Source organism: Trachemys scripta, chromosome 3 (assembly GCF_013100865.1).
Source record: "Trachemys scripta elegans isolate TJP31775 chromosome 3, CAS_Tse_1.0, whole genome shotgun sequence".
Classification (NCBI taxonomy): Eukaryota; Metazoa; Chordata; order Testudines; family Emydidae; genus Trachemys; species Trachemys scripta.
In genome coordinates this window covers 40,701,423-40,717,054 of record NC_048300.1, presented here as the reverse complement: position 1 = coordinate 40,717,054, position 15,632 = coordinate 40,701,423, and the positions used below count along the sequence as shown (strand labels likewise).

The window sequence follows — 15,632 nt, the reverse complement described above, 5'->3', positions numbered from 1 at the left end:
CTTAGCAGTTCTGTTCGGATAGAGGATTGAACAAAAGGATTGTTGGGTAAAATTTAATGAAATGAGAATTTTGTACATTCATTGTGTAATCTTTACCAAAAAAATTACACTTCTTAAATAGCGGGAGATCTTAATATTAATAGTTATTGGATTTAAAGCACATTGAACATAGAAAGAATCATGCAAGTGATCAGATTATAAAAGACTAGGTTGATATCACTGTATATTCTTTATCAAACATTACACTTTTTCATGCAAACTCCAGCATATTAAGTAAGACTACACACAGTAATTATGCTCAGTATATTACAAATTATAGAATGAAAGATTATTGACCTGAAAAGTTAATCCTATAAATGTATAATGATTTTGGTCAGTCATTATATTTAATGTTACTTTGTGACTGTTTGAAGCAGAGATGAAGTTGAATCACAAAGTGAAACTGATCTAAACTTCTGCAAAGTTCACAGATGCTCAGACCTGGGATTCAAATGTGGGTCCATCTCTAGTTTAAAATTTAAACAACTCATTAATTAAAACTAATGCATACAATTACTACATGAAAGTTTATGCATTACTGTATCATTTTAAATTATAATGGAATTTTAAAAATACATAAAAGTTCATCAGGATTAGTACACTCATCTTCATCACACTATAGTGATAATTATACTATAGATACTATATCAGGTCAAATTCCAAACTCTGATTGTTAGCATAGGTCAGTCTGTAGCTTGATAAGTTCACTACAACTCTTATAACAGTAATAAAGATGCAGGAACCCTTCCAGGTTTGGTTTGAAAGGACTTTGCCCAATTTACATGCGTTCACAATCCCTCATCTACGAAAAGGGTCATGTCTGAACAAAACCTTACTTTTCACAGTTGAATCTCATTGTGATCCAGGGGTAAAACTGGGATTCTATGGGATCATGAGTGTTTTAGCACTCATATCAGAACTAGAAATTAGATTACATCTCAGCTTTATGGAAACAACAGAACTCTGATCTCATGTTTGCACATATAGAATTAGGCCCTCATTATTATATTAATCAAAACATAAAATAATAAGGTAATTCCCAGTAACTGGGAAATGAATGAAAGTAGAATATTAGGGCACTGCCAGACTTGCCAGAAATAAAAAAGAAACCAAGATCTAATTTGCAATCTCTATTAGTTTTTGACTCCAAAGAGATGTCTCTGGAGCTGCTGCTTGGCAACACAAGGGCAGCTAAGATTACACCATACTCTTCTCCAGCCATGACCACCAAGCTCAGCTCCAACCCTGCAGAAAGATATTCAGAGTGGGAGATGGCGGAGAGGGCTGAGACAAAGGTAACGAATGGGATAAGTAAAGAGCCAGGGAAAAGAGAGGAGAGAGTCTCAAGCCTTGGTGTCCCACTCCTGACTCAGCTGCTAAAGAAGAGAATCCCAGAGATGGGCAGGATAGGAAAACAGCTTTTTTAATGTTGTCAGCCTGCCAGGTAAGCCTGCAAAACAGTAGGAAAACTGCGGATTGGGGACACTGTTCCCTCCAATTTTCCCCACCCATGTGTGGAATGAATTTTGTTATGTGGACCAATATGGAGGTGATGTCTGACACATCACCTCCCTATTGGTGCACATAACAAAATTCATGTGGCGGGATGGGACTGAGGGGTTCCGAGTGTGGTAGGGGGCTCAGGCCTGGGACAGAGGGTTGGGGTGCAGGGGGTGAGGGCTCTGGCTGGGGATTGTGGGTTCTGGAGTGGGGCCAGGGATGAGGGGCTCAGCGCTGGGGCAGAGGGTTGGGGTGTTGGGGGATGAGAGCTCCGGCTGGGGGTGCGGGCCCTGGAGTGGGGCTGGGGATGAGGGGTTTGGGGTGCAGTGGGGCTCCCTGGGGCAACGATGGGGAGAGAGGACTCACCCCCGCAGCTCTCTCTCCCTGCAGCAGCACCTGGGCTGGAGGGGAGAGGCGCCTCTTCCATGGCTGCTACAGGTCTGGGACTGGGCTGGGTCGCGGGGGGGGCGCCTGTCCCTCAGTCACAGCAGGTTCAGGGCTGAGCTGGGTCAGGGCCGGGGCAGGTCTGTGGCTTGGGGGGAGGCATCTCTACCCGCTGCAGCCCTGAGCGCCTGAACAACACTTAATAGGCAGCTGTGCGGCTGCGCAGTTTAGAGGGAACTTAGACTGGGGAATAATGTGGCCAAGGTCGGAACCTCCAGACATATCTGGCTATAACCTGCTTGAGTCAGACAGACACCTACTGAATTTTGCCAAGTTGGATCAGAGAATTAGAATGGAATCACATAGGAACCAAATAAAAAATGAATTCTGATTAGCTGGGCTTATTCTCCACATCACATGAGAAGGAGCAACCAATTAGGGATGGAGGTAGGATTGTCCTGGAGTCTCCAGGAATTTAAGATTAATCTGTAATTAAAGATTATGTCATGTCAGGAAACGTCAAGGAATACATCCAACCAAAATTGGGAACACTAGACAGAGGAAAAATACCATCTGATTTATTCCATGTATCTTATTTCAGCAAATTATGCTCAAACTCAAAATACAAACTTAGAAAATTTGGAGATCTTTTTAGACACAGGTTCATCTCAAACCAAGGTTGATTTTGAGTACATTTTGCAGACTATGTTAGAATGAAAAAGTTTTCCCAGCTCCATCCAATGATGAATTTTCCAATTTAAGTGGTGATCTGTACTGCATCACATGGCAAAGGCTAGAATTTGTCTCAGATTGTCTTCTCTGAGATTTCCAAAGTTAAATAGCTTTTCCAAATATATCACATACATACACAAGCACATACACAATTAAAGACTGTAGCATCAGTCTCCTAGTAACAGCAATAGCTTCACCATATTTACACTAGTGTTAGTTGGCACATACTTTTTCTTTAAAAACTGTAACTTTTTATTCCTGGCCTGTGATGTGAGGCATTAATAGTTTAGTGATTAATCATTATAATAAAAGGTAATTTATTAGTCAGTCATCATGAAAAATTAAAACAGTCTTGTCAACTTATAACTAATATTTTGAATTTTAGATTTTTGCTATTTCCCAACTGACTAGAAATATAAAACATGAAACAGATTAGTTGATGATTGCTCTATTTCATTTTGACTGGGTAAGACTAAATGATAGGATTGAAGTTCCCACCACTGAGAGCCCCACAAGTGCAGAAGTATTAGGATGATTAAAAAAAAAAAAAGATTATCACTCACTGGGTGGTCTGTTTGCTGCCAAGTTTTTGAAGTGGCTGCCTTTTATCACTTCTGCTGATAGTCTTCCAGTTGTGGCATTATAAAGTAGGCCGATCAGGATTTCTGGAGCTGAGCCATGTACCAGGGACTGACAAGAGGAGGTACTTTCGCTGCAGGACATTTCTGACATGCTTATTTGAGAGTCACAGCCCTGTAAGCAGAAATGAAATATTTTGATGCGTTTTACAGAGTGAAGCTACTGGAGATCAATTTTTAGTGTAGCACTTAGGGAATTAGGCAAGCAACTTTAACAATAACAGGAGTTGCATGCCTAAAACCCTTATGCACTAGATGAGAAATGTAGTCCTTTAGTGTATTTGTGTTTAGATATACACTTGAGGTAACAAAGAACAAAGCAATCTGGAGACAAAGTTATTATTAATATTGTGTTTTCATTATTAACTAGTCAGGAAGAATAAAAGGACCAAGACAAACACGGCATTTAGGGTCTTTACTTACTTGAATTGATAAGATGAGACACACAGTGTACTTTGCTGGCATCTAAGAGCCTACTAAACTTAGGATATTTGCTGTTTTTCCATAGATAGAAATCACCATTTGAACTTGGAACACAATAAAATACAGGGAATTTTTATTTCTCCTTTGTAAAGGTTATTTGCCAGATTGAAAACTCATGAGCATACAGTTAAAGACACGAGGAGAAACACAAACACAAACACACACTGCCAAGAACCAGTTTGTTTAGTAGGGTAGATTAATTGAGCCAGGCATATGGAATGTAACAGGCCTCTGTGCCCTGAGTGGCAGGGAGGGAAAGTCACATCAACAGTGGACAGGCAGTGATCTAGTGTCCTCCACCTACGTTCCTGCCAGGGCCAGCTCCAGGCACCAGCTTAACAAGCAGGTACTTGGGGCGGCCAAGGGAGAGGGGCGGCACCTGTGGCAATTCGGGGGCGGCAGGTCCCTCACTCCTTCTAGGAGTGAAGGACCTGCCGCTGAATTGCCCGCCGCCGATCGCAGCTTTTTTTTTTCCTTCCAATTGTCGCCGCCGATTGCGATCGCGGCTTTTTTTTTTTTTTTTTTTTTTTGCTTGGGGTGGCAGAAATGCTGGAGCCGGCCCTGGTTCCTGAAGGGAGGAAGCTTTAATTTCCACCATGGGAACCTCTAAGAGGATGCACATCTCCCAGCCATTATGACTGTGTTGCCTCTTGACCCAGGCTGCTCACACCCACCTTGGCCCCTTTCAGCCCCTCCCCCCAGCAAAGGAAAGTTTACAGCTACTTTACACTATCACAGTTATTGTCCCGGTGGACTTCCTACTCTGGGGACTATATGCATATAGTAACTCTAGTGCAAACAAGGTTCTGGGTTTTATTTGGCCCAATCGCTATTTGCTTGGAAGCTGTGGAGAGAATTTAAAATGCCCAATTTACTCCTTTAAATTCCTCCCTCAAAGATCCTAAGGGTCTGTCTACACTGCAGCTGGAAGTGAGCCGTCCAGCCTGAGTAGACTGACTTGCACTAGCAGTACTCAAGCTAGCACACTAAAAATAGCAGTACGGACACTGCCACTCAGGTGGAGATTTGGGCTAGCCACCTAAGATCATGCCCACTGACACACACCTTTGGGTCTGAGCTCAGGTAGCTAGCCCAAGTCTCCATCAGAGCCACTGCTATTTACAGGGCACTAGGTTGAGCCCCACTAGCACAAATCTGTCTACCCAGGCTGGGAGGCCTGTAAGTTGTACCCACCTTTCCTTCGGTCAAAAAAAATTTGGGGTAGCTCCTTTCAGACTCAACATTATTTAAAGGAGTTGCTGGGGAGGGATTGAAGGAGGGGGAATGGATCCATTGTTCTTTGAGGTGGTTGCTTCTCCAGTGTTCAACACATCCATACCCTTTCTAGAAATTGGTGGTAAGGACAGTGAGATCAAGCCTGGGACCATATAATATAATAAATCTCCTAGAACTGGAAGGGACCTTGAAAGATCATCAAGTCCAGCTCCCTGCCTTCACTAGCAGGACCAAGTACTGATTTTGCCCCAGATCCCTAAGTGGCCCCCTCAAGGACTGAACTCACAACCCTGGGTTTAGCAGGCTAATACTCAAACCACTGAGCTATCCCTCCCAGGCCTAGGTCAATCTTAAAAGCAAATGAAAATTTTACTTTACTCATAAAGCATGAATGAAATACAGAAGACCAAATTATAGCACAGGTATTAGTTTAGTCTATGAGATTGCATTTCAAATGGAACCCTTGTCCTAATTCTCGTCAACGGAAACAATACGTTCAAATAAATGTAAGGATGATACAAGCTTCCCAAAGCTTATTCCAAGAATTCCAGCCCTTATATGTGAATGCATAACGGTGTTACCAAATACATTCCTGCTGGAAAAGGTCCTAACCCAAATCTTCAGATCCCAGCCCCCCAAACCATCCAAATTTGCATTTTCAGTCTTTGATAATTCTTCCAATGTTCATTATTTAGGGCTGAAAATGAACTATGAAATATTTTTTAATTGCATTTACTCTCTGCTTCTTTGGTATAAGCAAATAAAAACCCCACATTCCTCAACCTAAACTATGAAGTACAAAGTGGAAAGCTGAAAAGGAACATGACTCAGCTCCAGCAAGCACTGTGTACACTGTACATTCCAAAAGCGCTGGCTGTCAAGAAACAGAAAAAATCAAGGTTTGGCCAGTCTGTTTTTATAATGTGTTTTCATAACTGCAGGTATGGCATACAAGAACAATTTTTCACAGCTGTTAAAGCTATATATATTCTCTCTGTTGAGCTTATTCAGTTTGTCTACTTAAGCTGGAATTACACCGCATGATTGCATGACAGATATACCCAGTATCAGTCAGTATAATAGGCAGTGCTGTGAGCCTATCAGCAGCCTAACCATTGTCAAGTTTTTGTAGGCATCAGGGCAATGGAGAGTTTTAAGGAGGGGTCTGAAGGAGGATAATGAGGTAGCTGTGAGCATGTTTTCTGGAGTCCCCTTCAAATGGAGGGATGTTAGTGGTAAAAATGACGAGGTGGGAAAATGTTTTTGCAGCAGCATTCTTAAAGGATATGAGTGGGGCAAGGCTGCATTTGTCAGAGCCAGAGACAAGGATTTTGCAGTAATTCAGATGGCTGATGATGAGAGCCTGGATGAGAGTTTAGCTGTGTGGATAGATAAGTAAAGCCATATCTTAGAGATATTACTCAGAAAAAATCTGCAAGATTTAGATATAGCCTAGATAGGAGTACCTAGAGAGAGGTCCAAGTCGAAGAGTATTGAGTGACAGGCAGAATGGCGGTGTTGTTGATAGTGATTGAGAAAGAGTGGGGAGGAGACTTGGGGGGTGGGAGATAAAGAGCTCTGTTTAGCCATGTTGAGCTTGGGCACAAAGCTAGACATCCGTGAGGAGATGTCAGAGAGACAGGTCAAGATTTTAGTTTGGACAGAAGGAGACAGGTCTGGGAGTAAAGAGATAGATCTGTGAGTCATCAGAATAGAGATGATAGGTGAATTCGTGTTTGCAGATGAGATTACCAGAGATAAGATATAGACGAGAAGGGAAGTGGACTAAGCAAAGAGCGCTACAGAACACCCACAGGAAGTTTGAGGGTGATGAAGAGGATCCTCCTAAGAACACACTGAAGGAGCAATTAGAGAGATAGAAGGAGAATTAGGAGAGGACAGAGTCATGGAAGCCAAGGGAGAACAAAATGTCAAGAAGGCCATGGTCATTAGTATGGAAGGCAGCTGACAGGTTGAGGAGGACAAGGATGGAGTACTGGTTCTGAGCTTTGGCCAGGAAGAGGTAATTAGAGACTTTAGCAAGAGCCATTTCAGTGGAATGCAAGAAGCGGAAATCAACGGTAGGGGATCTAGGATAGAACTGGAGGAGAGGGACTGCAGACAGTGATTGTAGACAGTGCATTCAATGAAATTAGAGATGAAAGGGAGAGGGGGCAGTAGTTGGAGGTAAGTGAGGTCAAGGATGGCTTTGTTTTAAAAAGGGAAAGATTAAAGAATGTTTATATTGTGAGGGGAAAGAGCCAGAGGAGAGTGAGAGATTAAGGAAAAAAGAGTAATGTAGGTTATGAGAGTGGGAGCAAGGGAGATCAGGAGATGAGATGGGATGGGATGAGCTCACTGGGGCAAGTGGAAGTGTTAGAAGAGGAGGAGAGCAGATGAAAAACCACTGTGTCTGTTACTGTGGAGGAGGATGAGAGAGTTGTAGGAGGGAAAGGGAAGGGAAACCAAGGGGAGGGAGAATCATGTCATATTTTGTCAGTTTTCTCTTTGAGGAAATTAATGAGATTCTGTGCAGAGAGAGACATGGAGACAGGAGGAGGGGAGTGTTTGAGGAGTGAATCAAAGATAGCAAAAAATGGCTGGGATTGTGGGCATGGGATTAAATTATGTTGGAGAAGTAGAGCTGGAAAATGAGAGACCAAGCACGGTGGAAACGGGATAAATGGTTCAAGAAAGGTGGGGTAAGATCCTGAATGAGGTCTAGTACATCGCCCTCGGACATCCCTTCAAAAGGTTTGTTTAGAACCTGTCGAGGGCTTGGACGGGCCCTGGTTCTGCCCGGACTGGCGGTTGGAGGGCTTCCTCCTGCCATTATGTCCCCGTCTCCTATAAAAATCCTGCCTCAGCCAAGGAGGGGGATAGAAGCTTTGTGAAGGCTGCTGAGGTTTAAAGGGCTTCCGCTGGGTAGCTGGTGTGTGCATGCCCAGTGGCCTCATTATAGCCCTTGAGTCTTTAAGGCTTTGCAGCCTTGAATCGGTCTTGTCCAAAAACAGGCCCTGTCCATCAAAGGGGAGACCCTGCAATGTTTGCTGAAGTTCCGGTGGCAAGCCGGAAGCTTGCAACCAAGAGATTCACCTCATCGCGATCCTGGAAGATAAATTCCACGCGGCAGAGTCCGCAGCATCCAACGAGGCCTGCAATGAGGTCTGTGCCACCATTTTGCCCTCTTCTGCCAAAGCCCCAAACTCCTGCCAATACAGAGAAGAACCGGGATATCATACAGGAAGATCTGGATGACCTTGTAAACTGGAGTAATAGTAATAGGATGAAATTTAATAGTGAAAAGTTCAAGATCATGCATTTAGGAATTAATAACAAGAATTATTGTTATAAACTGGGGATGCATCAGTTGGAAGTAACAGAGGAGGAGAAGGACCTCGGAGTATTGGTTGATCACAGAATGACTATGAGCCGCCAATGTGATATGGCCATGAAAAAAGCTAATGCGGTATTGGGATGCATCAGGCGAGGTATTTCCAGTAGAGATAAGGAAGTGTTAGTACCATTATACGAAGCACTGGTGAGACCTCATCTGGAATACTGTATGCAGTTCTTATCTCCCATGTTTAAGAAGGATGAATTCAAACTGGAACAGGTACAGAGAAGGGCTACTAGGATGATCCGAGGAATGGAAAACCTGTGTTATGAAAGGAGACTCAAAGAGCTTGGCTTGTTTAGCCTAACCACAAGAAAGCTGAGGGGAGATATGATTCCTCTCTATAAATATATCAGAGGAATATATACCAGGGAAGGAGAGGAATTATTTAAGCTCAGTACTAATGTGGACACAAGAACAAATGGATATAAACTGACCATCAGGAAGTTTAGACTTGAAATTAGATGAAGGTTTCTAACCATCAGAGGAGTGAAGTTCTGGAACAGCCTTCCAAGGGGAGTAGTGGGGGCAAAAGACATATTTGGCTTCAAGACTAAGCTTGATAAATTTATGGAGGGGATGGTATAATGGGATAGCCTAATTTTGGCAATTAATTGGTCTTTGACTATTAGCGGTAAATATGCCCAATGGCTTGTGATGGGATATTAGATGGGGTGGGATCTGAGTTACTACAGAGAATTCATTCCTGGATGTCTGGCTGGTGTGTCTTGCCCACATGCTCAGGGTTTCACTGATCGCCATATTTGGGGTCGGGAAGGAATTTTCCTCCAGGGCAGATTGGCAGAGGCCTTGGGGGTTTTTCACCTTCCTCTGCAGCATGGGGCACGGATCACTTGCTGGAAGATTCTCTGCATCTTGAAGTCTTTAAACTATGATTTGAGGACTTCAATGGCTCAGACACAGGTTTGATATAGGAGTGGATGGGTGAGATTCTGTGGCCTGCGTTGTGCAGGAGGTCAGACTAGATGATCATAATGGTCCCTTCTGACCTTAAAGTATATGATTCTCTCTGGATTCCTTGAGCTTCAGCATGGAGTTCCAAGAGTTAAAATTGTATCGGCTCAGGAGTGCCTGCTGGTTAGCAATCCTGAGCTGAAGTCCCCCCGAGGAATAAATCTTGCGCCCAAATAAATCATGGCGCTTGGCCTCTTTTGACTTGGGTGCTGGGGCTTGCTGGCCATGCCATTCCTTTTTGTTCATTAAGGCCACCACCAGTGAACAGGGCTGTGGGTGCGTACAAAGACAGTCATACCCCTTAGAGGGGACAAAGTATTTCCGCTCCACTCCCTTAGCAGTCGGGGGAATGGATGCAAGCATTTGCCAGATTGTTCTGGCGGTGGTCTGGATGGTCCAAATAAGGAGTAGGGCCACCCTTGATGGAGCTTCGGCGGACAAAATATCGACCACAGGGTCCTCCACCTCTGTCACTTCCTCCGCTTGAAGGCTCATATTCCGCGCCACTCTGCGTAGGAGGTCCTGGTGGGCGCGGGCTGGTGGGCTGGTACTTTACTGCAAGGTCTCTCAGAATTGATTTGATCAACATCATTAGAATGGGTGAATTTACATCCAATTACAAGATTAAAATGTACTGTGTATGTACACATCTGAGATTAAGGGTCTATCTCTGTTAACTTCTTTGTGTGTACCAAATAGAAAACAAAACTGAACCTTTAAAAAAGAATCCCTAAAGGAGTATATCAAGTATAGGAATGTTTCTATCAAACACATCATAACTGGTTCCTACTGCACAACAAACAATAAACCAAAAGAAATACAAGACCTTTTCCCCTCATATAGAGGAAAATACATATAATGCACAGTGTTGGCATGTTGAACTCCTGAGGAAAGTTTTCTTACTATCTGAACCTTAGCCCTGTGGCACATGAGAAGTGACTCCCCATTCCTGGGGGTTCAGTTCTGTTTTCTTCTCCATCAGCAAACAGAGTTAACTGGATCAAATTAAACAGCAGACATTGTTCCCTAGAAAGCACTGAAAAAAACTGGTATTTGCAATGGTATCTCTTATGTAGAGCTTGTGATGTCCTGGGTCTCAAATTCAGGCCTGGGAGTCCCCAGGCAGGCACCACATCCTAGCCTCCACGCAATGTGTTCTGAAATGGGGTGGGCCAAGAAGCTGGTAGGACTCTAGCCTCAGCCAAGGCATCACCCACAGAAGCCCTGATTGGAGGATTGCCCTGCTCCACCAATTGGTCCAACCACACTATTTAAGCCAGACAGCACAGGAAGTTTGTCTGAGTAACAAGCTGAGTTCCTATTGTGGCTGCATTGGCCCCTGCTTGTGCCTGCCTCTTGCATCGAACCCTCTTCCTGATTCCTGCTCCACTTCTGGTTCCTGCCTCATCCCTACCTCTACTCCTGTTCCCACTATGCTCCTGCTCTGTGCTTGATCCTTGCCTCTCCTCCAATTCCTGATCTTACACCTCATCTCCAATCATCAGTTACTAGTCCTGGCTCTGACCCCGGCCATCAACTTCTGACCCTGACTCTGGCTTGACCCTGGGCTCTGGCATTTGGCATCTGACCTCGACTCTGTGACTCTCAGCTTTGATTCCTGGTTCTGATTCTGGCTTGCCCCCGGCTCTGGTAATTGGCAGTTGACTCTGGTGCTGACCCTGGGCTTCGTTCCCCAACCTGGACACCTGCTCTGCTCACTAGACCTGACTCCTGCTCTGACTACTAGGCCAGACTGCCTACATCCCAGTCCATAGCATAACTTAATTTGTCTTTCTTCATTTTTTATTATTAATAACAATTCATTGAAATAAAGAAACTCCTCACTTAACGTTGTAGTTATGTTCCTGAAAAATGTGACTTTAAGAGAAACGATGTTAAGCGAATCCAATTTCCCCATAAGAATTAATGTAAATGAGGGGAAATTTTTTTCACCAGATAAGAGACATTACACACACACACAAGTTTTAAACAAACAATTTAATACTGGTACACAGTGATGAGGATTGTGAAGCTTGGTTGAAGTGGAGGAGTCAGAAGGTGGGATATTTCCCATACTGCTAAATGATGAACTAGCAATTGGCTGAGCCCTCAATGGTTAACTCTCTCTCTACACAAGGCAGCAGGAATGGAGGGAGATATGCGCATTTCCCTTAAGTACACTGCCTTAATTAGATCAGCTTGCTGAGACGCAGCTGCTGCAAGCTTCCTCCATCCTGAGTCCTGGTCTGTCCCCCCTGCTCTATGGAAGATGGGGTAAGTGGGGTGCAGGAGCAGGGGGGAGGGGGACACCCTGACAACTTGGTAACTTAGGGGAGCGGGTAGCTGATAGGGGGCTGCCGGTCCACCCTAGTTCCAAGCCCCCACCAGCTAGCTGCAAAAGGCTGCTCTTCCTGCAAGCAGTAGACAAAGCAGGCGGCTGCCAAATGACAATAGAAGGGAGCATTACACAACTTTAAACGAACATGTTCCCTAATTGATCAGCAACGTAACAATGAAACAACGTTAACTGGGACAACTTTAAGTGAGGAGTTACTGTAGGATGTTTGTTTCTTACATGTTCATCTCTTCCTGTGACTTATTCTGGACTTGTAGTCGGAGATAAATTCTGCTCTCAATTCAATTGAAGTCACATTGTAAGTGCAAGTACCAGGGAAGGGATATTTTTCTTCCCAATGTTTTATGTTGGTCATTTGTTCCAACTCTTACCAGGGCCCATTTGTCATATAAAATGCTAATCCTGGTCTGCCATGAGTGAAAGAGATCCTGGAGGTCTCCTAGCTGCCCAATATGCTAATGAAAGAAATCTCTTTTGCTTTGCTAACTTGAAGCTGGCTGTGTGGGGAAGAAGCTTGAAGGCGGCCATGTTTGGGGAGGAATCTTACATGGGTTCTACTTCCCCATATTGCTGTTTTGTTTTTTTTCTTGACTTTGTTAATGTTGAGTATTTCATATAATTATAGAAATGTAGGGCTGGAAGAGACCTCTACAGTCTAGTCCTCTGCCTGAGGAAGGACCAAGTAAACCTAGACTGTTCCTGATAGGCATTTGTCTAACCTGTTCTTAAAAAACTCCAATGATGGGGATTCCGCAACCTCCCTTGGAAGCCTATTCCAGAGCTTAATTGGTTAGAAAGTTTTTCCTAACACCTAACCTAAATCTCCTTTGCTGCAGCTTAAGCCCATTACTTTTTGTCCTACTTTCAGTGGACACATGGAGAACAATTGGTCACAGTCTTCTTTATAACTGCCCTTAGCATATCTAAAGACTTATCAGGTGCCCCCACAGTCTTCTTTTCTCAGAATAAATATGCCTGGTTTTGTCAACCTTCCTCATATGTCAAGTTTTCTAAACCTTTTATCTTGTTTTGCTCTCTTTCGGACTCTCTCCAATTTATCCAGTCTTTCCTAATGTGGCATCCAGAACTAGACACAGTACTCCAGCTGAGGCCTCAACAATGCCTAGTAGAGCAAGACATCTACTTCCCATATCTGACATACGACATTTCGGTTAATACTCCTGGGAATAATATTAGCTTTTTTAGCAACTGCATCACATTGTTGACTCATTCACTATAACCCCCAGACCCTTTTCTGCAGTACTACTGCCTGGCCGATTATTCCCCATTTTGTAGTTGTGCATTTGATTTTTTTTCTTCCTAACTGTAGTACTTTCTATTTGTCTTTATTGAATTTCATCTTGTTGATTTCAGACCAATTTTCCATTGTATCAAGGTCATTTTGAATTCTAATCCTGTCCTCCAAAGAGCTAGCAACCCCTCCCAGCTTGGTATCATCTGCAAATTTTATAAGCATACTCTCCACCCCTTATCCAATCCAGTTCGATAGTGAACCATTGATAATTACTCTTTTTCAACTAGTTGTGCACCCCCTGATAGTAATTTCATCTAGACCACATTTCCCTAGTTTGCTTATGAGAATGTCAAGTCAGACTGTCTCAAAATCCTTACTAAAATCAAAATATATCAAGTCTACAGCTTCCCCCTATCCACTGGGCCAATAACCCTGTTAAAAAAGGAAATTAGGTTGGTTTGGCATGACTTATTCTTGACAATTCCATGTTGGCTCTTACTTATAGCCCCATTATCCTCTAGGTGATTACAAATTGATTGTTTAATAATTTGTTCCAGTATCTTTCTAGATATGAAGTTAGGCTGATTGGTCAATAATTCCCCTGATCCTCTTTATTCCCCTTTTTAAAAACAGGTACTATGTTTGCTTTTCTCCCATCCTCCATGAGTCCTCCAAGATAAATACTAACTGTTCCGAGATTGCTTCAGCTAGTTCTTTAAGTTCCCCTAGGATGAATTTCATCAGTTCCTGCTGACAACCATGTATAACTTATTGAAATATTCTTGAACCTGTTCTTTCCCTTTTCTGACTTGCATTCCTTCCCCCTTGTTGTTAATATTATCTGTGAGTATCTGATCATCAACAACATTTTTTAATGAACACTGAAACAAAATAGGTACTAAAGGTCTAAAAGCCTCAGCCTTTTTGATGTCTTCTGTTCTTACCTCTCTTTACTGGCTAAGTAGTGCACCTATACTTTCCTTTGTCTTTCTCTTGCTCCTAATGTATTTACAGAATCTTTCTTCATTCATTTTTATTTATTCTTTGGCAAATGATGACATTAGCTTTTGATGAACACATTAATATTTCAGTAGTTTAGTACTACTATTGAACAAGCACTGGCTGATGTGGTGTGTCCTGTGCTTTTTTCCCCAAACTTGTCATTGAAAATTCTGAGAGCTCAAACCTACAATGGAGCCAGCACTATGTTGGGCAAGTATAATGGAATACAACTTATTAATACTAAGAAGTAGCAAAGAGTCCTGTGTCACCTTATAGACTAAGAGACATATTGGAGCATGAGCTTTCGTGGGTGAATACCCACTTCGTCAGATGCATTCACCCAAAAAAGCTCATGCTCCAATACGTCTGTTAGTCTATAAGGTGACACGGGACTCTTTGCTGCTTTTACAGATCCAGATTTACACGGCTATCCCCTCTGAAACTAAGAAGTAGTATTTATGCACTGTTGATCAGAATGTGGGAACCCTACAGACGATGAAACAATAGAAGTCAGTTATAATTTGTGAACCAGTTGAACTGGTGAATGATGTGGGCACATTTTGTGGCCAGTAAAAGTTATATATTTTCCTATCTGCACAGGTTAAAAATGCGCCTTCATATGTTTATGAAACAAAAACATCTGAGTCTTCTAGATTTTAAAAATATATGTAAGAAAGATTAGACCTTGTTGATAATCTGTCAGTAGCAAAAATGTGATTCACAGCATGTTAGTTGTGGAAATGTCTAATAATAAACCACTTAACATATATCGAATTTTTATTAGTACTGTATCAATATAATGTATTGAAATACCAGCCTCAGTGACTAGCTGAACTGAATTTGATATTGTAACTTTCATTTGTTTCAAGCATTCAGCCCTATATGTACTATTATTGTAGGCTTTTATAGAGTTAAGTTGGACAATGCTACTCCAAACAGTCATAGACACCCTCTCAAGACCTGTATGGTATTTTTTGCAAGCTTTGTTTGGGTAGGGAAGAGAAAAGTGAAAAACTAAGGTGTTTTTTTTTTTTTTTTAAGGCAAAACTGTTCAAGTAAATACAATGTTTTTCAAACTTTTGCACAGTGTACCAACAACTCACAATGAGCACATTAACGTGGGCTCTATTTGATGCTAACTCTCCAAATACTACAGACTTAGGGAGGAAATTTAAATTCCTCATTCCCCTTGATCTCCCAATACTTTCCTGTGCCCAAAAGAGGATGATCTGCTTTTTCTCAGTGGCAAAGAGGAAAATTTTAGAGCACATGACAGTTCAGGAAATCTGCTAGATGGTACAATATGCATCACTTAATCATCATATGTTTTATAGGGCTAGCTCCCAGGAAGCCAATTTAACCTAATGATAATGAATGGCACTGACTGCTACTTAACTGGGACAGTATTAGCATAAATTCTGCTTAGTGGGAACATATTCAGCAGAACCAAAGAGTTAAGTGATGCTTATATCCTCATGTTAAATATGCATGAAATAATAAGATTCACTCTGTTAGTAAAGGATGTTGCCAAATAGCAGTTAAATGAAGAAATAAAGATTAAATGTAATGAATACTCTTTTTAGTCTAGGTTTTTTGGGTTTTTTTTTTTTTTTTTTTTTTTTTTTTTTTTTTTTT

The 15,632-nt window shown here is 42.3% G+C and overlaps 1 protein-coding gene across 4 annotated transcripts in view; it reads right to left on the bottom strand.

The window, feature by feature from the left end:
• Positions 1-15,632, bottom strand: part of SYT14 (synaptotagmin 14) — a 179,184-nt gene that overhangs the window by 7,024 nt on the left and 156,528 nt on the right. For all 4 annotated transcript variants that reach the window (XM_034764507.1, XM_034764508.1, XM_034764505.1 and 1 more), the window contains one exon: positions 3,219-3,408. In XM_034764507.1, coding sequence (XP_034620398.1) covers positions 3,219-3,408 — 190 coding nt within the window. The remainder of the gene's footprint in view (positions 1-3,218; positions 3,409-15,632) is intronic.